This window comes from Globicephala melas, chromosome 1 (genome assembly GCF_963455315.2).
Source record: "Globicephala melas chromosome 1, mGloMel1.2, whole genome shotgun sequence".
NCBI classification, from domain to species: Eukaryota; Metazoa; Chordata; class Mammalia; order Artiodactyla; family Delphinidae; genus Globicephala; species Globicephala melas.
In genome coordinates, this window is record NC_083314.1 from 104,342,161 (window position 1) to 104,366,888 (window position 24,728).

The 24,728-nt window shown below is 38.8% G+C and overlaps 1 protein-coding gene across 7 annotated transcripts in view; it reads right to left on the reverse strand.

The window, feature by feature from the left end:
* The window catches only part of RWDD3 (RWD domain containing 3), a 79,317-nt gene that overhangs the window by 45,943 nt on the left and 8,646 nt on the right, over positions 1-24,728 (reverse strand). For 2 of the 7 annotated variants that reach the window (XM_060302485.2, XM_030868756.3), the window contains exons 3-4: positions 22,805-22,920; positions 22,580-22,706 (exon numbers count right to left, since the gene is read on the reverse strand). In XM_060302485.2, the coding sequence (XP_060158468.1) occupies positions 22,592-22,706; positions 22,805-22,920 (231 nt within the window). In that variant the 3' untranslated portion in view covers positions 22,580-22,591. Of the gene's footprint in view, positions 1-1,133; positions 1,259-11,858; positions 11,980-16,689; positions 16,890-22,237; positions 22,707-22,804; positions 22,921-24,728 lie in introns of those variants that run through there. The other 5 variants (XM_070043775.1, XM_060302507.1, XM_030868754.3 and 2 more) reach the window with 4 other exon arrangements.

The window sequence follows — 24,728 nt, forward strand, 5'->3', positions numbered from 1 at the left end:
AACTAAAAAGCTTTTGCACAGCAAAGGAAACCATCGACAAAACCAACAGACAACCTACTGAATGGGAGAAAATACTTGCAAATAATATGACCGATAAGGGGTTAATATCCAAAATACATAAACAGTTCATGCAACTTAACATCAAAAAAAAACCTGATTTAAAAAATGGGCAGAAGACCTAAATAGACATTTGTCCCGAGAGGACATGCACATGACCAACAGACACATAAAAAGATTCAACATTGCTAATCACCAGGGAAATACAAATCAAAACCACAATGAGATATCACCTTACACCTGTCAGAATGGCTGTCATCAAAAAGAACACAAATAACAAATTTTGGTGAGGATGTGGAGAAAAGGGAATCCTCGTACTCTCTTGGTGGGAATGTAAGTTGGTGCAGCCACTGTGGAAAACCAGTATGGAAGTTTCTCAAAAAACTACAAATGGAACCACCACATGACCCAGCAATTCTACTCGTGGGGATATATCCAAAAAAAACAAAAACACTAATGCACCCCAATGTTCATAGTAGCTTTATTTACAATTGCCAAGATAGGGAAGCAACCTAAGTGTTTATCCAACAGATGAATGGATAACGAAGATGTGGTATATATATATATACGATGGAATATTACTCAGCCATTACAAAGAATGAAATTTTGCCATTTGCAACAACATGGATGGACTTGGAGGGTATTATGCTAAGTGAAATAAGACAGAGAAAGGCAAACACTGTACAGTATCACTTATATGTGGAATCTAAAAAATACAACAAACTAGTGAATATAACAAAAAAAGAAACAGACTCACAGATATAGAGAACAAAACTAGTGGTTACCAGTGGGGGGATGAGGGGGAGCAAGATAGGGGTAGGGGATTAAGAGGTACAAACTGTTACGTATAAAATAAGCTACATGGATATATTGTACAACACAGGGAATATAGCCAATATTTTATAATACCTAAAAATGAAGTAAAACCTTTAAAAATTGTGAATCACTATATTGTACACCTATAACATATAATATTGTACATTCACTACACTTCAATTAAAAAAATTAATATATATATAAATATTCACATATACTATAATATTGGTTTAGTCGTTTAAAAAAAGAAAAGAAGTTGGTACGAAAAGTTCAAACTATTAGCTGTGTTTCTCTATGAGGAGGATTGGGAAGAAAGCTCAGGGCTCCAGGGTCAGCCAGGTCTGGGTTTGTATCCCATTGACTTGCTCAGTCAGTGTTCTTTTGACTGCAAAAAACAGAAAGAAAATCAAACTGACCTGAGAAAAATGTTTTGGTCAAGACTCACACCACCAAACCATGAGTAAGCCTTCAGAAACACCTGGATCCAGAGAATGGAACCTCATCAGGTTCTTTCTTTCTCTTCCCCCCACCTACTGACTGTCCCCTCCCAGAGTCTACCAGCTCTGCTCCTTAGAGTTGGTTTCATTCTCTCAGGCCCTCTGTTCCCACAAGTTCAATCCATGGTCACTGGCAATACTAAAAATATATTCTTCAAGTTTCATGGCCAGAGAAAAAAGAGCTTCCTGGTGCTTCAATTGAAACTGTCTCAGGAAATGGCACTGGTCAGACAAGCCTGGATCACATGGCCAACCAAGAATGAATCATCAGGGCTTCCCTCCCTGGTGGCGCAGTGGTTGAGAATCCGCCTGCCAATGCAGTAGACACGGGTTCGATCCCTGGTCCGGGAAGATCCCACATACCACGGAGCTGCTAAGCCTGTGCGCGACAACTACTGAGCCTGCGCTCTAGAGCCCGTGAGCCACAACTACTGAGCCCGCATGCCGCAACTACTGAAGCCCGCATGCCGCAACTACCAAAGCCTGCACGCCTAGAGCCCGTGCTCCACAACGAGGGAAGCCACCGCAATGAGAAGCCCGCGCATCACAACAAAGAGTAGCCCCTGCTCACCGCGACTAGAGAAAGCCCGTCCGCAGCCACCAAGACCCAATGCAGCCAAAAATAAATAAATAAATGTTAAAAAGAAAAGAATGAATCATACGGCAAGCCAGGGCAACAAGGCATGACGAGTGGCCCTGTCTGGCACAATGTCAACTCTGTGGCCAAAGGACGGAAGCATTCTGTTTGGCCCTCACCGCAACTACAGGTATCAGATAGAGGAAACACGATCTCCCCAAAAGAGAAATATTCTTCTGGACAATAAAAAGGTAAATAAACACTACATATATAGTAACCTTGGACAAATTACTTAACATCTCTGAACCTCAGTTTCCTCATATGTATGGATAAAATGAAGGAGGTGATGGTACCTATATCATAGGTTTGTTGTGGGATTAACATTGTGGGTTAATTTTATTCTTATTACTTTATCATTCTCTTTATCTTTGTATTTCCATATTATTTTATTTTTTAAAAGAACATGTAGTACTTTTATTTACGAATAAGAAAGCTATTTCCATTTTGAGAAGAGAGTTCAACAGTATAATTAAGGAAAAGCCAACAGGCAAGTTAATCATTAATTATTTAAAATTTGCGTTTTATATCTACCATTTACAATGTAACTGTCATTACAGTTACCACATTCTGTGTTTTACATTATCAAGTTTAATTCTCACAATCACTCCATGAAGTAGGTACAATTCCCATTTTAGTGACCAAACTGAAACTCAAAGAAGTAACTTACCCAAGTGTTGGGCTGCACCCCTCCGGCCTACAAGGCTTGTACTTGCCCAGTTTCAAGATGGAAGAAAGAGTGGGGAGTCAGCGACAGAGATATCAGTGGTTTAAAGGATGGGGGAGCTTACACGTCTGAAGCAAGGTCCTGGAGCAACACCCCATCGTGTGCGGCAGACTGTTGTCAGGATATGGTGGCAGTCTTTGGGGAAGGAGAGGTTACCAGTTATAGGGGCAGTTGATGTCAGGTTGGCTCATCAGTTACCAGGGAAACCAGCAGAGGGGCACGCCCCTCACCCCCACTTTGATAAGAACAATCACTCACTGGGGCCTGGGGCAAGTACTCAGGAAGGTCAGTCAGGTGCATAGGGTGTAGGCGCAGCAGGCACTCGTCAGGCAGGGGATGCACAGAAAGCAAGAGGACTGCCATCTTGAGTGGTCTGACCATACACCAAGGACACAGACCAGTAATTAACAGAGCTGCTGGGTAAACTCAGGATTGTCTAAAGGGGTCTGCAAACTACAACCTGTGGGCCAAATCCCACCTGCCACCTGTTTTTCTATGGCCCATGAACTAAGAATGGCTTTTCCACTTTTTAACTGTCAAAACAAATGAAATAAATACTTTGTGACATATGAACATTAAATGAACCTCAAATTTCAGTGTCCATAAGTAATGTTTTGGTGGAACACAGTCACACCCATTTGTTCTCATCTCTCTATGGCTGCTCTAGTGCTGCAGTGGCAGAAGGAAGTAGCTGGGACAGAGATCACACGGCCCACAAAGCCTAAAATATTTACTATCTGGTCCTTTACAAAAAAAGTGTGCCAACCCTGGTCGAAATCCAAAATCCACTGTCTTTCAAGTACATCTCACTGCCTCTCCTTGATAGTGCCTAAAAATTATCTGTTGGATGCTGTCATTAGGAATCTCCGGTGGCCCAAACAAGAGAATTTCAGTGCAAGAAAACAGAAGAGCATGAGCAATTCATCTTGTGGGGAATGCAGAGAGAAAAAGGAGGCAAAAGAGCGTCTGCAGCCATACCACCCTAAATGCACCAGTTCTCAAAAGCTAAGCAAGGGGGGCCTCCCTGGTAGCGCAGTGGTTAAGAATCTGCCTGCCAATGCAGGGGACACAGGTTCGATCCCTGGTCCGGGAAGACCCCACACACCAAGGAGCAACTAAGCACGTGCGGCACAACTACTGAGCCCGCGTGCTGCAACTACCAAAGTCCGCGTGCCTAGAGCTCATGCTCCGCAACAAGAGAAGCCACCACAATGAGAAGCCCGCACACCGCAATGAAGAGTAGCCCCCGCTCGCTGCAAGTAGAGAAAGCCCGTATGCAGGAACGAAGACCCAATGCAGCCATAAATCAATCAATCAATCAATCAATAAATAAAATTAAAAAAAAAAAAAAAACTAAGCAAGGTCGGGGCCTGTTAGTACTTGTACAGGAGGTAAAAACTGCACCAAATGATGACATCTGCTCAGGACAGAGTAGGGGAAAGAAACAAGGTTACCGGTTCCCACATGGAGCGACCATCCACTGACAGCACACTGTCAAGTTGAATGCCTGAACTCAGTATCACATATTATTCACAACACCTAGTGGGGTAGGAAACTTTTTGTAATAAAAAATTTAGACGTAAACCCTGCACTATTATACATTTACACCACCCAAAAGCGACAAAAATAAAAGGGATGGGGGTAAGAAGTGACCTATTAAAATTCTTATAATCAAAGCTAAAAAACTTTGAATCAGTTTGTAAATATCAGAAGATAGTCTGCTTTTCACTATACATAAAAAATATGGACTTCCAGATTCAAAGCGATCCTAGGGGGGTTTCTAATATACTCCCTGCTTCATTATACCATTGCTACATTACACCATCCTTGGAAAATAATTGTCTACTATTTTCTCAAAAATCTCTTAAGGCTGTACAACCACATGTGTTCACACAATCTTTTCTCATAACCTTTATACATAAGCGATGTTTCTGATATAATCAAAACATCACCATTGAGAATAATTTTTCAGAGATGGAATAGTAAATCCATGACTTCCTTTTACTTCTTCACTGATCTACTGTGCAGCTTAGATATACATGACTCTTACCCAGGCTCTAAGTTCTTTACTTGAATCTAAGCTAATATGGAATATTTAAAGACTTAGGCTTACAAATTTTATGAATTCCCTTACAGTTTCTGACAACAGATGTCAAGTAAATACAAGGCATTCTCATCATGGTATCACTAGACGCTATTTCTCAAGGTTAAAAACCTGAGTTCCCCTAAAAGAACTAAGGAGCCACTGAGCCACTAGCGAAGGAGGACTAGACTGAAGACACAATGAGAGGGGTGACCACCACTTGTTAGCTGCACGCTTAGGCAAATTACTTAATCTCTTAGCCTCCACTTTCTTTACTGTTGAGTGGTTGTGTGTATTAATGTCTCTTAAAGCCCTCTGCACACTACTAAGTGCTGTAAGAAATGTGAGTTTGTACTATTGTCCTAAATAATTGTCCCTAGGATCTCAAAGACCACTGATTTAGAAACACAGTACATTTCATACGTAGAGCCAGATCATTTTTAAGCTTCTGAGGACTGCTTAGGGCTAAGAAAGCATAGCATATATTTCATGAACAGCATTACAGGTAGGAATTAAACAGGAAAAGGTTGATGGTTTGAGAGAAATAGAGAACATTTTGTTCTCACTCACTCATATGTTCTTTGTCTCATTGGGCTTCATAAAGCTACAGTGAAGTCTTGATTGGAGATTGCATATTACCTGGCAGGTTAACCTTTCTCTTCTACAGGATTTGGGTTCAAAAGATGATGACAAAACCACCATGTGTCTAAAAACTGATCTTTTCAATTCTACTGTGTAAGCAGGTTGAGACTGCTATGCCTGTTAATTAACCCCTCAATCCCCTCAAGGTAATTGAAGCATAAATTTAAGATAAGATTTATACGTAGATAAAGTAAAGAACCCAGAGCATGCTTCTCCCACCCTATGCCCCTTCCTATCTCAGTATGACAAAAAGCAGATTCCACAGCCTGAGCCCAGATCCACTGAGAGGAGTGAGGTGTGCACTTTGAAATAAAATAAAGCATAACACTTCACACAATATTGTCAAATGTATACTTTATAAATGTCTGGTCTTACAGAATTTTCCTGTTCTCCTTATGTATATTTTTGTGTAGAGAAAGGATAAACAGATCCCATTGTCTTTTCTCATTTTGTTAAACGTTGTAGTATTAGGCCAATTCTAACATATCAACTACTTTAACTTAGAAATTATTTTAGTTACAGACAATGATCTGTTTGGCTTTGTTCAAAATCAGCTCCAGGATGATCCTTCTTATATTTCCATTAACTATGAAATTAAATAGAGGAGGCAATTTTTAAAAGAGAAATATTACTTTTAGCCTGAAACCCTAAGTATTGAGTTTTGCCTGCAGTGGGTTTTTTTCAATTAAATTATAAACCATGGGTAATAGAGATTTATAATGGGAGTGCTGATACAATCTTAACTATAGGGAAAACATCCTACGTGCTCTGTGCAGTATATGGATGGATTATTTGCATTAAATTATCTTTAGGAAATGCAAACAAAAAAAAGAAAAATGTAAAGCTTGTTGCATTATTAGCATAAAATTAAAGTCCTTGAATGCATAATTGTTCCATACCCAAAGCACTGACAGATTTTATTCTTAGAGTTCAAAGACCTCCTGATTAATATGCAAAATAGCCTCATTTCATAAGCAGGGTGTTTTTTCCCCCTCTCAGAAAAGAGACAGTTCTTTCCTGGAGGAAAATACTATGAAGTTTAGAAAACACTAACTAATATTGATATAAAAGCCCACACATCTATATAGCCAAAAACAATAACAACTAGGTGCTATTAGAATATTTATATTTCTTCAGTCTGCGCATGACTATAAATTGTATGTTTAACCAAATAATATCTAGCTTAAGAAGATTAAGTGTACAAAATAAAAAGGGAAAACACTGTCTTTCTCTAGAAAGGTTTACCTATTTGTATAGTAACTTTTTAAAACTATTTAAAAGAAAGAAAATCCAATAAAAAGAGAAATTCTGGATCTAGTAGTATAAATTTAAATTATCTGACTCCAAATCTAAATTTACAAAGCAGGCTCCCTCCAATTTACATGGCCCCAGTCACCAAAGACTTGTAACAAGAAAACGATAATAAAGTTTAAATAAAGTTAAAAAGTACGTCAACAAATAAATGATTCTCCAGAATTCTAATTTTTTCTTATTTTTCTCTAAATAAATATCAGAATACTTTAATCCTTGGAAGTGATTTACTGGGTTATCTTCTTTAATAAATTTCTTTCCAGTGTGGACAGTACAGAACAACTGATTTTTATTCTGAATATTTAAATAATTTAAAATAATTTATGTTCTTTAGAGTATCTGACCCATGCTGCAAATCAAACTATAACCACCACAACACATTGTCAAGTTCGAGAAAATGGAGTAATTTCTTTCGACCAAGAAATGTTTCTTAAAAAGAGATATGAGGTCTTAAAATACAGTGCAGTCCCAAATGTGTCTCATTCATTTGAACAATGGCACGTCAGTATATGGAACTCAACCTCCAGCTGTAACACCAGGTTCACTACCTGATTAGGAGTAGTACTCTCTTAATATGCAGTATTCATATGGCAAGTACTGATTAAGAATCTAGTATGTGCCAGGGAGTGTGTTGGGCTTCCCAGCATTACCATTATCCCATTTGGGCCTCATATTTATATTTCACATTCATATTCACCAACTATAACCTGATACAGCTAGTTTTGAGATTATTCTATCTAGCAGTGTGTTAAATTCTTAGTCAGAATGTTCAGACTATAAACTCATGCCAAACACACTAGGTAAAAAGTTACCCTTTTCAAAAACTCTTCTAGAGTTAGTGAAGAAAGAAGGATACACAATTCATCAATGTCTTTTTCAAGTCCTTAACATGTAATTGATACTCAATAAGCAATTGAGAATAAGTGAATGGTTAGATGACAATATTAAACCATATTCCCATTCTACTCAAAATTCATAAAATTCAGAAATGTTTAAAAGTATACTTTGAAATGGAAGGAATACAGATTACATATTTAAAACTCTACTTTGAATGTGAAAATGGTTTTACTTATTAAGTTGTCTTGTCAATAGGAGACTCTGCTATTGCCTCATTAAATAAGTATGTACAGACATTTATTATATGATAAAATGTCATTACATTTATCATGAGTCAACAAAAAGCATGTTCCAAAAATGACTAGCTGATTTAAAACTCGTTCAACTCAGAAAGGGCCCAGTACTCCAACATAATGGCTGAGATTAAAACTGTTTTTATATTTTTGCCACAAGGAAAAAACATCAGCCTTTTTGCTCACTCTACTGATTTTGCTAACCTAAACGTTGAAATCAGCATTGTTACTGGCAAGAAAAAAACACATATTCTTTCATTATTTTTTATATTTTTAAAGTTTTTAAATAGAATATAACAAAGTATTTCACTTATAAAGTACTTTACAGTTTACCAAGTGTTTCATACAAGCCACCTTCTTTTAAGGGATTTAAAAGAGGCTTCCCTGAGAAATTACTACCCACAGATCACCACCTGTGACAGTTCTATTGTATTTCTAGCTGGTTAAACCACATCTGTAATATAGAATTCAATTCTAGGTGCCACATTTTCAGAGGGACATTGACCAATTAGAGTGTAATGAAAAGCAAAGGTCCAGGGGCATCCCTGGTGGCTCAGTGGTTAAGAATCCACCTGTCAATGTAGGGGAGACGAGTTCGAGCCCTGGTCTTGTAAGATCCCACATGCCGCGGGGCAACTACGCCTGTGCGCCACAACTACTGAGCCTGCACTGTAGAGCCCGCGAGCCACAACTACTGAGCCCGCACGCCAAAACTACTGAAACCCGTGCGCCTAGAGCCTGTGCTCCGCAACAAGGGAAGCCATCGTAATGAGAAGCCCGCGCACCACAACAAAGAGTAGCCCCCACTCGCTGCAACTAGAGAAAGCCCACACGCAGCAACCAAGACCCAACGCAGTCAAGAATAAATAATTTTTTTAAAAAAAGCAAATGTCCAGGTGGATAGGGGAAGCTATAATTTTTTTTTTTTTTTTTTTTTTTTTTTGCGGTACGCGGGCCTCTCACCGTTGTGGCCTCTCCCGCCGCAGAGCACAGGCTCCAGACGCGCAGGCCCAGCAGCCACGGCTCACGGGCCCAGCCGCTCCGCGGCATGTGGGATCTTCCCGGACCGAGGCACGAACCCACGTCCCCTGCATCGTCAGGCGGACCCCCAACCACTGCGCCACCAGGGAAGCCCGGAAGCTATAATTTTTGAGAAATTATTCAAGCAAATTGGGAAGTGAAGAATAAGGAAAGGCATAATATCAGCTTTCAAATATTCAAAGGGCTGTCATGGAGAGATGAGTATACTAATTCTGTGTTGCTCCAGAGGCTAGAATTAGGATAAAAAGCTGGAAGTAAAGGAAGGCAGATTCCGACTGAATGCAAGAAAGAACTTTTAATCTGCTTGTACCATCCAATAAAAATAACACCAGTCTCATGAGGGCAGTACAAATCTCTGGAGGTTTTCAAGCAGAAGTGGATGCCTGTCAGAGTTATAATTTTTAAAAACTACTATACCAGGTGGAGAATTAGGCTAAAAATCTCTAAGTTTCTTTCTAAATCTCAGATTCTAATTTTCTTGATAAAATGAAATACATAAACACAGTACAAAATGAGATTTTTATTATATGCTCATTTCTCTAACAGCTAAATATCTTCAATTACATTTTAAAAAATAAATATAAGATTCTGTGATACACAGAATGTTTACTTCCAACCAAAAAGAATCACTTGGTCTTTAAAACATCCAATGTATGAAACAAGAAGTATAACAAGTTTCAGGCAACAGGCCCTGTGTGTCCTATTCACACATAAATTAATGCAATCATAAGAAAATATCTTTTATTTGTGAGGAAGCCATATAAAATTGACTATGAGTAAGTGTAAACTTAAGTATAATTTTACGAATCAAGAATAAAGGAAATCCTCTCTCCTCTCTAACATGCCAGAACAGAATGGAGCAGATGTTTTCCTAGGAGACTGTAACAATTGGACAACAATTGTTCACTTGGCTCCCTGAGTCCTCTTTGATCATATATAAGATGAAAGAGCTAATACAATTCTCTTTCAAAGTAGATTTATAGACTTAAGTCCTAGTCCCAGTTTTGCTACCAGATACATGGCCTTGGGTAAGTAACTTAGTTCAGTATCACACTTTAAAAAAAAAAAAAAAAAAAGCAGCTGGATTAAAATCATTTTAGCTCTTTCTGGTTCTAAGGTCTATTACTTCTGCATATATGACGCCCCACTTATGCAGTCAAGCACTGTCGACCTTCAGGAACAAACTATAAACCTAATAACAATGTTTAAAGCCTGAAATTGCGAGTACCAATGGAAATAACATAAAGGAAAAAGAGATAAAGTCTAAGAGGACACATTGTGATCAGTTGGCATACTGATGGAAAGAAAATGCACTCTCACTGGGTGATGATGGCTATAAAAGCTAAGCCCTGTGACCCTAAAGTCATAAAATTTGGAAGAAGTGGCAAGAAAGGGAGAGAAGAGACCACGAAGAAGAAAAAAAGCAAAACAAAGGGAAGAAAGGAGAGGAAAGAAATCAATAAGCAGCCAATCTCTTCAATGGCAGGACTTAAAAAAAGCATCAGAAATGGTGAGCAAGAAAAAGAGAGAGAGAGAGAAGAGAAACAGAGCAGAGAGAGCAAAAAGAAAGGAACAAACACGTGCTGGAGCATGAAACAACAGGGTTCCCTTAGTAGAGGTGGAAGCTGAGGCTCATTCACCTCCACAGACCAGGAGAGGGCTTCCTTCCACCGCAGCAGAGTGAAATCGTGGTGTTGATGACAACCCTGACACACCGAGCTTAGTATGTGTTCAATCCGGTCTGCTTATCAGATGAGTGTACAACAACTTTAAAATGTTTTCATCTCTAGAATGTTTCCAAGAGAGTCTTGTTAATTAAGGAACTGACTTTGGATTGTGAGGAACCTCATCCATCCAAAGTTAACTGAGATGCTCCCTGGTACATGGAGTGAATTTATGGATATATATACATGGATGATTTATAAATAGATATAAATAACTTCATACTTGAGGGCTTAGAACAAAGCTCTAGCCATAAAGAACTCATATACACTTTGCCCTTCTCTCTCTCCTCTTTCTACTTGGATTTCTTGGGAATTCATATTTGTGTGGGCTGAGGATGTAAATCCAGCAATGGGCTTAATGAAAACCATGAAGTGCACATAAATTAAACTCACAGCAGATTTCTCCATTTTTTCCCCTGTGTGTTATTTTCATAGGAATCTGTGTTTTCAGGAGAACTCTAAGCAAAAAGCTTAAAGTCATCCTAGCTCTACTGGCTATCTTAGCACCATGCAGATTTCCAATAATTATTAGTAATAATTCTGGGAAACAGAAAGATTATAACAAAAATAAAAGCATGCCAAATTAGCTCGTACTTAATTAGAAACACTGGAACATAAACTAAGAATGTGATAAGTTGCTATTCCCCTACAAAGAGTCAAAGGAATATTTATCTATAGGATATGATGTGAGATGGTATTTAGAAATACTAACTTACATGTCTTCTCCCCTGGAATTTTCTTGTATCCTTTCCTCAGCCCCAAAATTAGAGTGTCCCACTTTCTCTGCAATAGAGAATGGCTGTTGAAGCTGGACACAGGTAAACAAAATAATTCAATTCTTAGACAACATGTTTCGAAAGCTTACTTTGAATTAAGAAAATCTAGAATTCTAAGAGCTCCAAGCAAAAGTTTAAGCCTTAAATAACAGAGTTCAAGTAATTCATAATCAGTCACATTTTAGCTTCTATTATTTATACTAGGTATCAAACTTCATATCCATCAGGACGGGATTTGATGACATACGATAGAAAACTTGCAATGTGGCTTAAAGCCACAAAGGTATATTCTTTCACATAAAACACGTTCAGAAGGTAGCTCCTATTCTCTGCTCCACCTTCACCCTCATGCTCACCTTATAACCCAAGATTGCCATTGGAGTTTCAGCCCTCCTGTCCACATTCCAGGCAGTAGAAGGGAGGAAAAGGCAGCAGCTCCCAGTGAGTCAACACCTTCAAGAAGCCCTTCTGGAAACCACATATGGTACACCTCCATTTACCCAGAATTTAGTCTTATGGTCATACCGAGCTTCAAGGAAAGCTGTAAAATATAGTTTTTATTCTAGATAGCAATGCACCCAGGTAAGAAATTACTTGGAAAATTACTAACGAAAAACTACTAAGCAAGCAAGCTAGAATAGAAATTAGGTAAACACTTAGTGATCTCTAACACCACTAGCTTTTCTCTCTCTGGAGGACATAATATTCTCTGGGCTAGGGGTTAAAGGGGCTTTAGAGGAGATGTTTTGAGTGAGGGAGAGAGAGCAGAGCCTAGAGATAAATGGAACCAACCTGAAAGGACCAAGTGGGCGAAAGCAAAAGTGGTGTTCAGAGACCCCCCCCGAGAGTGAGCCCAGGAACAGACCAGTGAGCCCCAGGGAACAATGTGGGAGCATGGTCAGTGCTTTCTCACTATCCAGGTTCCATGCACGTGAGCGCCAAACTCATGAGTGCAGAGGAGCTGTGTTAGTCATCCTGCCCACTGGTTTCTGGCAAGAGCTTCCCAAGAGCTCAATGGCCTATTAATGCACCAAAAATAAATGTGCTCCTCTAGGCTCTGAGACTTGCTATGGTCTGGGTGAGCAATCTCCCTTACAATGGCTTAGGACAGCCAGAGGACCACTGAAGCAGAAATTATGCTATTTAGCATCAAGATGGGTCCTGTGATCATAGTTTTTTTTCATTTTGTTTTGTTTTAAGTTTTTAAATATATATTCCTATGTACACAAACCAGTCTTTCCAGAATCCAGAGGGGGAGTTGAAATTCCTCCAGTAACACCATTTGTATTCATTTCGCATAACTGAATATTTACTGAGCTTCCAATAAGCAAGGTTCTATCCTCAAAAACCTTTTATCTAGAAGTGTGGACAATAAAAGTACTTTAAAAACTGTAACATAAAGTACAGTATATACTAAGGAAAAGGACGGGAGGAGGAGGAGAGGAAAAGGAAAGAACTAACCTCAATTAAGCTCCTATTATGTATCTTACACCGTGCTAGGTGCATTTGTACATTATTTAATCCAGTGACAAGTCTCAGAGGTAAGAAAGTGGTATTATTCTTACTTTACATATGGGACAACTGAAGCTTGCTACAAGAATTTAGACCAGAAAACAACTACTGATCCCAAAATGGGGATCAGAGGAAAAAGTTCTGGAAACAGAAAAAAATGTCAACAGATAGCTGACAGAAAAATGGACAAGAGGAAAGGACCTTTCAGCAAGAAGGATGAACCTGAGCATATGCAGAAAAAAAAAAAAAAAAAAAAAGAGTATTTATCCAGTTTAGCTAGGGCAAAAGGATATATAGAGGATGAGTGGAAGATAAATCTAGAAATAATGGATTGTAATCAAATTGAGAAGGCATATGAAAATAGCAGAGTGAAGAGTTTGCAACTAATCCAGTAGGAAACAGGATACGGTTATTTGAGGAAGATTTATCTAGTTCAGGTCTACCAATCCTTATCCACAATTCCAAAGTCCAAAAGTTCTAAAAATCAAAACTATGTGGTTTTTTAATAAGGTATGTGGAGACAAAAGCCAATCTGATCTGAACACATTAGGTATTAAAGTTTAACATGAACAATGAGACACCATTTATTTATACCAATTATATCATTATTTATACTACTTAATGTGAGTATTCATACATTTCACTGAAGAAATAACAGTGTTTGATTACAGGATGCTGCCTCAGTCTCCATTAGGGGGATTTTATAATATACAGCATTTTCTCCATATTACCTTTCTAAAACTCCAAGAATTAACAAGAAAAGTCTGTATTCTAAAATATATCTAAAATAAATTAATTAATTAAAATAAAGTAGATCTGACCCCAATTTTTTAATATTAGATATTAGGAACTGTAGCTATGTATAAGATGGGACAGGGGGGAACTGAGGTGAGAAGACTAGTTTGGGCACTTCCAATAGTCCTGGCTAGGAAAAACAAGTAAAGTATGGTGGCCATGAGAATGGAAAAGATGGGTGAATGTAAGAATCACTGAGAATTAGATCTGGCAGCTAATTGGATGCAAGGAAATAGTCAAAGGAAAATCCTGGGAGTCAGTATCAACAACAATGAAAATGGAATCGTTAATGAGTTTGTTCTAATCATATTGGATTTAAGGCGTTGGCGGAACATCTAAGTTGTCATCTAAGTTGTGATATTACACACAGTTAGAAATGAGTGTTTCAGAGTTCAGGAGAGAGATCAGTACCTGAGGTGTAAATCTGAGACAACCACATAGAGGGGATAATGAAAGCTATGGAAATGGATGAAATTCCCAAGAAACATAGAAGTGAAAAAACACATGCACAGAATTTTGGGAAATCACTAGCACTTTACTACATAGTTCTCTTAGTTGCACGAAAGGTCTACTGCTGAACACTAGCAGAGGTTAATCATCTCTTAATGATGGAGAAGCAGCATTGTCAGACGTATCAGAAATATACCAGATTCTTATAGGAAGGAGCACAATTCCAGAATTCCCTCCTAATAACACTTCAGGGTATCTGCTGCCAACAAAGAACTGAGCAAACATCATTTTGAGATGCCCCAAAGCAGATGAGTTCACTTTTTTCTAAAATCAATATATGTCACTGAGTCTACATTTTTTTATACTCCCAGGCTAGTAGAAATGTAGCTTTCTGTGGAGTGTATTATTGGGGCCAGTCCTGTCTCAAGAGGGTCATTCAAGCCAAGGTAAACTACAATTTGTCGAGTTGTTAACTTATGTGAAAATGGTATCTTTCTTACCAATGCTGCTACAGATTCATATCAGTATTTAATGTTTTGTAGCAGTGAAAACATGGTAGGAATATACTGCAATGAGTTAAGCAGATACGAATGGAAAGCCACATTCCTCACCTCTAAAAGCAAAGCTACAGATGGGATAGTTCTCTAGAGGTGTGATGGCTAATTTTAGGTGTCAGCGTGGCTGGACCACATTGCCCAGAGATGTGGTCAGACATTATTCTGGATGTTTCTGTGAGGGTGTTTTTAGGTGAGATTTACATTTAAATTTGTAGACTTTATGGTAGATTGCCCTCCATAACGTGGGTGGACCTCATGTAATCAGTTGAAAACGTGAATTGAACAAAAGACTGACCTCCCCCGACCAAGAGTGCATTCTTCCAGCCTCAGCCTCCAGACCTGAACTGCAGCATTGACTCTTTCCTGGCTCTCCTGTCTGACGGCTCTGGGACCTTAACTACAACATGGACTCTTCCTGAGCCTGCTGGCCCACTGCAAAGTTTGGATTTGCCAATCTCCATAATCGCTTGAGCCAATTCCTTAAAATAAATAAATATATATCCTATCGGTTCTGTTTCTCTGGAGAATCCTAATACAAGAAGGATAGAAGGAATAAAGCTACATAACATCAGGTGATCTGAAGAAACTGGAGAAACTGAAATCTGTGATCCGGGTTGTCTGGAAAAAAGCAATGTAGTCAAAAACCAAATGGTGAAAAGCAAACTGATTGGGGCATTAGATTCGTTAAAATGGCAAACTGATCAAAAATAAAGATGCCACTCCCCAACTTTTTTATTTCTTGATAATTTTTATACATCACTGGCAGTTTTGCAACCTTTAGACATTTTTGTCTTTTTCACAAGATGAGGGATTTGCTCCTATTTTTTTTAATTTTAAATTCATTTTCCTGACCAATCAAATTCAGACTTTTGCGCATCAAGTGACAAAGAAGTCAGCTATCCTATGACAATTCCAAGATTTCAACAGCACCTTTTTATATAGCTGGATTTGTACAATCATATAAATGTTACATTTTCCCTTTTGTTTAAAAATAAATGGAAAACAGCAAATTAAAGGGCCAAAAATAATGCTAGCAAGCAAAGGTCTCATAAAGTTAGCACAATTGTGACAAGATGGAGATCACTTGGCATGCAAAGAAAGGTGGACGTACAGCTTCTGTCATACAATTGTTAATCTTTACTCAACTGCATGTTAATTATGAGACAGAGAACAAAATTAAGAATATGTAAGAAATGCCACATTTATATGATCAAATATTGTTTGACAGACAGAGGTAATTAGGAATTTTATAATATTTTTAGCTTTCCAGGACTGGAATGCCCCTTACAACATGTATGTCTATTATTCAACTTTTCACATATGACCCCCTCACATATTTTAAGAACATAGATATGTTGACAGGATAGTGCTTCTCAAACTTCAATGTGCATACAAAACACTTGGGGTCTTGATAAATTGTAGATTCTAGTTCCGTAGGTCTGGGGTAGTGCATGAGATTGTGTCTGTGAACCACACCATGAGCGGCATGGTTACAGGAGACTCACACTCAAAGGTGCATACAAACATTGCAAAAATTACTCCGCCCATGGTTCACCAAAAGTACCACTAGATGAAAAACCAGTAACTGATATTACTCAGTCGAAACAATTGATTTTAAACCAATTTTTTTAACCAATCTGCTTTTGGAAAAATTATTTTAAATTATTTCATTTGCTGCCAAAACTTCCATTTGTTAACTTGTTGTTGGCTCGTAGCTTGCCCCCATACATGGAGGGCAAGGAGAGACCCAAGAAAGAGGCAGATCACTGCAGATTGGGAGGTGGTGGTTTTAATAAGCAAGTGAACTTACAGACGAGGCTTGTGTTGGATGGCCATAATATGAGTAAATCTCTGCACCCCACCAGAATCTTAAAAGTTTACATAGAGGCCTTAAGTGGGTTCAGTCACATATTCAGTCCAGGTGCTCTCAACCACCTTACTGTCTCAAGGCTGCATCCCTGAATGGCTCCTAGTGTAGGAACGGTGGGCAGAATATACGTTCCAAGGACAGGGGAATGGTGAGGAGCCTCTGATTGCCCAGGTCCAGCTCTTGGGTCAACCGGCAGTTCATATCCTCTCAATGACCTCCTCCAACACTAGTGGAATTCATTTTTTAAAATCCTTTTTCCCAATAGACCTATAATGGCAGCAAAGAAGAGGCAAGGAAATATAATGACTTTTTCTAATATATCTCTCAAATAGGCTCCTTCCTCAGACTTCCTTAATTCACAAGTCAGTGGTACCATCATTCACCCAGCTACTAAAGACAAAAACCTAAATATTGTCTTTCATTTCTTTCTCCTTCATCTTCTACATCCAATCTGGCATCAAATATACTCAGCTCTATCTCCAAAAATGTATCTAATATCTGACCACTTTTCTCCAATGCCATCACAACCAAGCCACCATCATCCCTCAGCTAGACCACTGCAACAGGTTCCTAACTGGCCTTCTTTCTTCCATTATTGCTCTCCTATTACTCATTGGCTCTGTAACAGCCAGATGATCTTATTAAAGTGTAAATTGGATATCACACCTGTTTCCAGTGCAACTAACTCCCACTGCAGTTAGCAAAACAGAAAAAGGCTTATATTGGGTTTAAAGACTCAACAGGATCAGGCTCCTCTATCTGTCTCTCTCCAAACTTATCACTGTGCATGTAGATTGTAGATGTCACCTCATACATCATTCTTTCCCATTACAGGTCACTCTTGTTTTTGACTATTTCAAACAGGCCATGCTCCTTCAGGCCTCAGCTCTTTCACACTTATTGTTCCTACTGCCTGGAATTCCTGCTGCCTCCTTTTCCTGTGGTTGGTCCCTTTCATTCAGCTATTGGTTCCAATGGCATCCCCTTACAGATTTCCCTAACCACTCTGCTTGAAATAACCTACCTTCTCCACGTAACTTACAATTTTGTCTGAACCAAACTTCAGGATTAGAGAAATTGCTATTAATTACAAAGATTTAAGAATTACCCTCAATATTTTTCTTATTTACCAAAAATATAATAACTGGCGTTTTTTAAGCCAAGCCTACTTTTATAGGGGAAGAAATACAGAAATATGCATTAAAGTAACTTATAGCTTAATGAATTATTATAGGGACTTCCCTGGTGGCACAGTGGTTAAGAATCACCTGCTAACACAGGGGACACGGGTTCGAGTCCTGGTCCAGGAAGATCCCACATGCCGCGGAACAACTAGTCCCGTGCGCCACAACTACTGAAGCCCGCATGCCTGGAGCCCAGGCTCCACAACAAGAGAAACCACTGCAGTAAGAAGCCCACACACTGTAGCGAAGAGTAGCCCCTGCTAGCCACAACTAGACAAAGGCGACGTGCAGCAACGAAGATCCAATGCAGCCAAAAATAAATAAACAAATATATCAAAGAAATAAAAATAAAAAATAATGAATTATTATAAAAGAAGCGTCTGAGAAACAGCACCCTGGTCAGGAAGTAGAACATAGCCATTCCCTACCCACCCCCCAGAAAAAACCCTCTTTCCAACCACAAACCCATCCTTTCACCCTATAGGTAACTGCCATCCTGACTTTTATTATACCAACTTCTTTTCTTGTCTTTTAGTTTCAGCACTTGAGTATGCATCCATAATTTAATATCATTTTGCTTGCTTTTGAACTTTTACAATCATAAGGCACCTTTCGTGTTTACTTCATTTGTTCAATATTGCTTTTTAAAGATGAATGCATGTTGGCTATAGTTCACTTATTTAGTTTGCTGTGCAGTATTTCATTGCATGAATATACCACAACTTACTTGTCCATTCTATGTTGATGGGTGTTTGGGTTGCTTCCTTTGGGCTATTAAAAATAATATTGTTATGAACATTCTTGTACAGGTAACCTCACACATACATGCACACATCTGTAGGGTAAATGCCTAGAAGCAGAAATACTGGCTTATAAGGTATGGAATTGTCAGTTTTTCTAGATTATGCCAAACTGCTTGTTCAAAGCATTTGGGTCGATTTATAGTCCTGCCAATGGTGTATCAGTGTTGCCATTACTCTACTTCTTTGTCAGCTCTTGCTACTGTCCATCTTTTAAATTTTAGGTATTCTAGTGGGTGGCTAGAGGTGTCATTGTGGTTTTAAGTTACATTTCTCCTGATTACTAATGAGGTATTATTTCATCCATGAAATCATGAAGTTGGACATGTACAAGTGAAGTGATATGTACAAGATCAGGCTCAAGCAGGTCCTGGTCATGAAGCTGCATGATCAAGTGGCTCAAATGCCTATAGCGACTACTCCTGCACTGCTGCTTCTTCCTTAGTCCACATCTATGCTGTCATGGGGATACCCATAACTTATTTACTGCGGAAGAAAGAACTCAGGCCTGGTATAGGGATGGTTCTTCACAATATGCTTTGGCAATTATCACTGCAATCTAGAGTGTCTCTGAAAGGTAGTGAAGAGAAATTTTCTCAGTGGGCAGAACTTTGAGCAGTACTTCTGGCTGTCTACTTATCTAGGTAAAGAGATGTCCACAGGCGTAGATCTACAGTATTTCATGGGCAGTGGCTAATGGGTTGGCCAGGTAGTCAGGGACTTTGAAAGAATAAGATCAGAAGCCTAATGACAAGGAAATCTGGGGCAGGAGTGTGTGAATGGACCTCTCGGGATGAGCACAAAATGTGAGGGTATTCGTGTCCCATGTGATGTTCACAGGGCAACCACTGCAGTGAATGTCTTCCTTGCTCAAACGGACAGGCTGACTCATCCTCTGGATGTAGTCATCCTCTTTCCCTAGCATCCCAGTGCTTGCTCAGCAGTCTCATGTACAAAGTAACTGTGGCAGCAGGGACAGACGTTATACACGGACTCAGCAACATGAAATTCTTCTCACCAATACTGATCTTACTATTGTCACTGCTGAGTGCCTAACCTGCTAAGAACAGAGACGAATCCTGAGCCACCAGTAGGGCCCCACTCCTGGGAGACACTAGCCACCTGGTGGCTAATTAATTACATTGGATCTCTTCTCTAGTAGAAGGGTCAGCAACTGTTCTCATGAAAATATTAATTCTGAATATGAATCCTAAGTCTCTTCCTGTAAGACTACCAACCATAATCTTACAGACATGGTTATGTCTCACAACATAAATTCTAAATGAGAAATTCATTTCACAACAAAAGAAATGTAGCAATGGGCTCATAGCTATGAAATTCATAGGTCTTTCCATGTACCAAATCACCCAGAAGTGGCTGGCTTGATAGAATAATATAATGACCTACTAAGACTTTGAACCAGTCACCAATATATGATGTTATTTCTCCCACTGCCAGAATACATGGGTCCAGGAATCGCGGAATAAAAATAGGATGGATTTCTCTCAGTATTATGTTTAACAACCCACTCACAGAATTTTTTATTACCGTCCCTATAAAGGGGCTATGCTGATTTGGTGGTCTTAGCTCCCATGGAAAAAAAATATTTCTACCAGGGCACACAAAATGGTTCAAGTGAATTTGAAGTTGAGACTGACACCTGAATATATTAGGGTCCCTATGACACTAAACCAACAAGCAACAAAGGAGGTTCGTATAATGGCTGGGGTGGTTGATCCACATTATTACAGGGAAATTGATCTACTGCTACACAATGGGGTCAATAAGAACTATGTCAGGAGCCCAGGCGTTCTCTGGGTTGCCTCTTAATATTCTCTTATTCAAGAGTGAAAGTTAATAAACAACCAACTCCTAAGGACTCAGACCTTCCAGGATGAAGATTCGCCCACCCTACTAGGTAAAGAGGCAGCCACGAGCAAAGCCAAATGGAGCAGAGGAAGAAGTTATAAATATCAACTACAGCTTCAAGACCAGTTATAGAAACAAGTACTTAAGCAAATCTACTTCATCGTTTGCGGATATTTTTGTACATATTAACTATTTTTTCCTTCCCCTACCCCCTATCAAGTTACATAAGAAATGTTGGTCGTAGTGCATTGACAGTTTAATTGAGGTGGGATTGTGACTGAACCAGGATAAGTAACACCGCTAAGGATAATAGTAACTGATGGAACTTTACTTTTTCCCCTTTTGGGGGAGAGGTGAGAGTTTTTCCTTTGTACAAAAGATAGTAAAATCTGCATACACTGAAGCATAAACTGTTGCTGTTGTACAGAAATTTAAATATGGGTAGAAGGCTGTGCGTGGCTGCTTAATAGCTAAAAGGGAAGGTCGTGCTCGTTACTCGCCATAGGCACTCAGCTCCCTCTCCCTCACTTACACACCCACCGTCCTGTATTCTGCTCTGTTCTCCTGGGGTTGGGACACATGCAAACTACATTTCCCGACTTCTCTGCCAACTGGACTCCTGTTAGGTTTGGTCAATAGGAGGCACCACTGGGAAGTCAGAGGCAGCAGAGGTTCTGGCACCATGGTAGTTGTTGGCAATCAGCAGGGGTGGAGTGACTGTGAATGCCAACACACCACAGATAGTACCTATCAGCAACCTTAGCTCTGGTCCAGGCAGTACCACTTGAGCAGATCTAGGATCAATTACAACAGTCTCCAATAGTGCAGTGGCGGGTACAGGCTCCTAGCAGTTTCTGAACTCTGAGAATATCACCCTCCCATAGAACAACCTAACTACATTTACCAGTTCTCCAGGAAAAAATCATCAACACCCTAGAATGACATAAAACGAACAAAAAAATCCCCTCTAATTAATGGAATGATCAAGAGGTAGGTCTAATTTAATTACAAGGGTGTCTGAAAATGAGACAGACGGTACTGCCACAGTCACAGAGCAGCACTTTCAAGAAGCGCTACTGGGCGTGCCACAGCATCTCCTTATTTCTCTCTCCCATCAGTTATAATTTATAATGACATCACTGTACCTCAGATTACAGTGAGGGAGATTTGCCTGGCCTTTCTTCTATTACTTGGCCCCTTATTTTAGGAGCACAGGTGGCTTCAGGAACACAAATATCCTTTCTCAAACATAAATGCCTGTCTATACTTTTGGTACAAATTTTAACACAAGCTTTTATTTTATGGCTTCTCTCCTTATGTCATAATAAATATATTCTGAGATTATCAGACTTTAACAAATTTCATCAGAAATAAAAAAAAGTATCTCCATATGATTTCTTCCTCTGGTAAGCCAAGTTCATTTTGTGTAAAACACTTCTTCCCTTGTAAGTTTTAACTTAAATTGAAGAATTTTATTTTAATTTGACTCTCCAGTCCTATCACTAGTAAGTATCATGCAATTCTGGGACCCCAAAGAAAGCAATTGTAAATCAAGTTCTGTAGAACTTCTTTAGTTTGTATTTAAACTAACCATTTATCCAATTCCACAATGAAATCAGTGTTATAATTTTCTTAACATTCAACTTAAAACATTAGACAGAATAATCTGAATGGAGGAAAAATCATTATCAAATGCTAAAAATGTAAACATGAAGGAAGTAAACATGAAAACAAATCTCTTTTTAAAAATTCATTTAATTACAAGAAAATTAGGCAGAAAATTGCACAGTTCCAAACAAATCCTCTGTATAAACACAAGGGCTCATTCACCATCATCTTTTTGTATTTATCTCTCAAATAACATTCCATCTATTGAACCCAACCTACACTGGCAAAATTAGAATACATGGATATTTTTACTGTTTAATATTCCATAAACAGAACTGGCTTCTGTCCTTAAGTTATGATGGTGTCTGTCATTTTGCTTCAGAGAAAACTCTAAAATTGTTCCCTTATGAGTATTTCAATCAGCCACTCTCAAAATCCAACGCAAAAAACAAAAACAAAACAAAACAAAAAACGCTGTTGTTTCACTAAAAGATACCTGTCTTCCACTTCACTTTACCAGCCTAAGTACAAATTCGGAGAAAAGCTTCTTAAGTCCTGCAGTTTCAAATTCCTTTTGTAACTCATCCAACGATGAATACTCTTTGACTTCAAATGCCAGAAACCTGTATTATACAAGAGAAACTCATGAATATGCCTAAATTTGTCAGAGTATAATTATCGATTCAGTTGCTTTTCCATCTGCAATAGTACTAAATTATACCTTTTGTGTTCTGTCTGTACTTTTGTTTCAAAGAGTACACTAATCATTTTCTCTTTGCATTTCTTTCCACTTGAGTCCACATCTACTTTGCAGGTTTTCTGAAGAATCAGGTACTCCTAAATGACAAATCAGTACGTTAAATACGTATCTTACTCTGAATCTCAAAGTCCTAGTTTGAAAGGAGCCATAAACCTATAGGCTTATTTCCACGCTTACAGAGTACTCACTTTCTGAATCAAGCAGTAAGAGAGTTACACAGTGTTTTCACATACTTTGAAGCATAACATTCTGGTGAATGCTGGAGTAAAGAAGGGTCTAATCGAACTACGTAGGCTTAAATCTAAACTAGATCTGATTCTGGGGTTAGTTATCTAGATCTTCTGTGCCTCACTAACCTATTCCATAAAATGGTACTCATAACATCTACCTTATGGGAAAGTTGTGATAATTAAATGAGTTCATACATATAAAGCACTTAGAGGAGTGCTTGGCACAATAGTGCTTAATATAGTACCAGCTACTCTCATTATTATCACTTCCTCAAGGTCAGAATGAAGTTAACAGGCACACAGTACCGAACATTCCAAATTGATGGCATCTATAAATATGTACCTGTAGTTCTCAATCCTGATATACAGTCTTATAAAAATTTAAGGGATATTTACATTAAATGACATTTTAGGGACAGCTAATAAAAAAGAAAGAACTCCTTAAAAAGTACTCTACATTACCAGAGGTCAAGCCATATGATTAAATAAATTAATTAACTGATGGATCCAATCTGAGAAACAACATCTGCAAAACAGCTACACTTAGCCTAATATGCCTGAGCTGGCTTAAAGAAAAATCTGAGCCTTTTGGGGATATATGAGCAAAGAAATTAATTTGTATTCATTTTGTCAGCCAGTATTTTATCCAAAAGGATCAAACTTTATAGATATACTGTAAATCACCTTAAAATTTGTGGTTCCGGGGCTTCCCTGGTGGCACAGTGGTTAAGAATCTGCCTGCCAATGCAGGGGACACAGGTTCGAGCCCTGGTCCGGGAAGATCCCGCATGCCAAGGAGCAACTAAGCCCGTGTGCCACAACTACTGAGCCCGCGCGCCTAGAGCCCGTGGTCCACAACAAGAGAAGCCATAGCAATGAGAAGCCCACACACCATAACAAAGAGCAGCCCCCGCTCACCGCAACTAGAGAAAGCCCACACACAGCAACAAAGACCCAATGCAGCCAAAAATTAATTAATTAAATTTTAAAAAATATATGTGGTTCCTTGGTCAGACCCCAACCCAATATCTTTATTAAATCTGAAAATCTGCTGTACCTATACACTATAACCCAGCACTACTCTGGTCAACTGAAGTTATTAACCAACAAGTTTTGGGATAAGAGCCCATAACAAAAAGCTAGGTAGTTATACTACAAATCAAGATGATAGGTTATGCAAGATAAATCTGTTTCAAATAAATTCCATTGTAATTATTCTTGACCCAACCCACTTGAAAGCATAAAACCTATTAAGTGATTTGCAGCTCTTTTAAGATTTAAAATATAATAAGCAGCTTTCTTTGTCTGGTCCCACATAAAGCAGGTTAGATGAGTTTAGAATGAGAACTTGAAAACTCTGAAGAAGACGATGATTTTGAAAGCAGCTGCTGAGACAAGTCAGGTGGAAAGCAAAAGTTAGGGAGGAGGTGACAAGCTGACAGCCCTAATGATTCTACTTCCACTCACACTAAATCCTGGTTAGGAGGGAACAGCTCCTCTTTTCAGGTATAACAGATACCAAGTTCAAGCGTCAGAACATATCTTTAACTTCCAAAAAGTTAAAATTTTTGCAGGCTACCCACAAATATACACCTTGCTGTGTGCCTAACTAAGGAAAGAACTATAAATACACATAAACTTTTAGTGCAAATTTA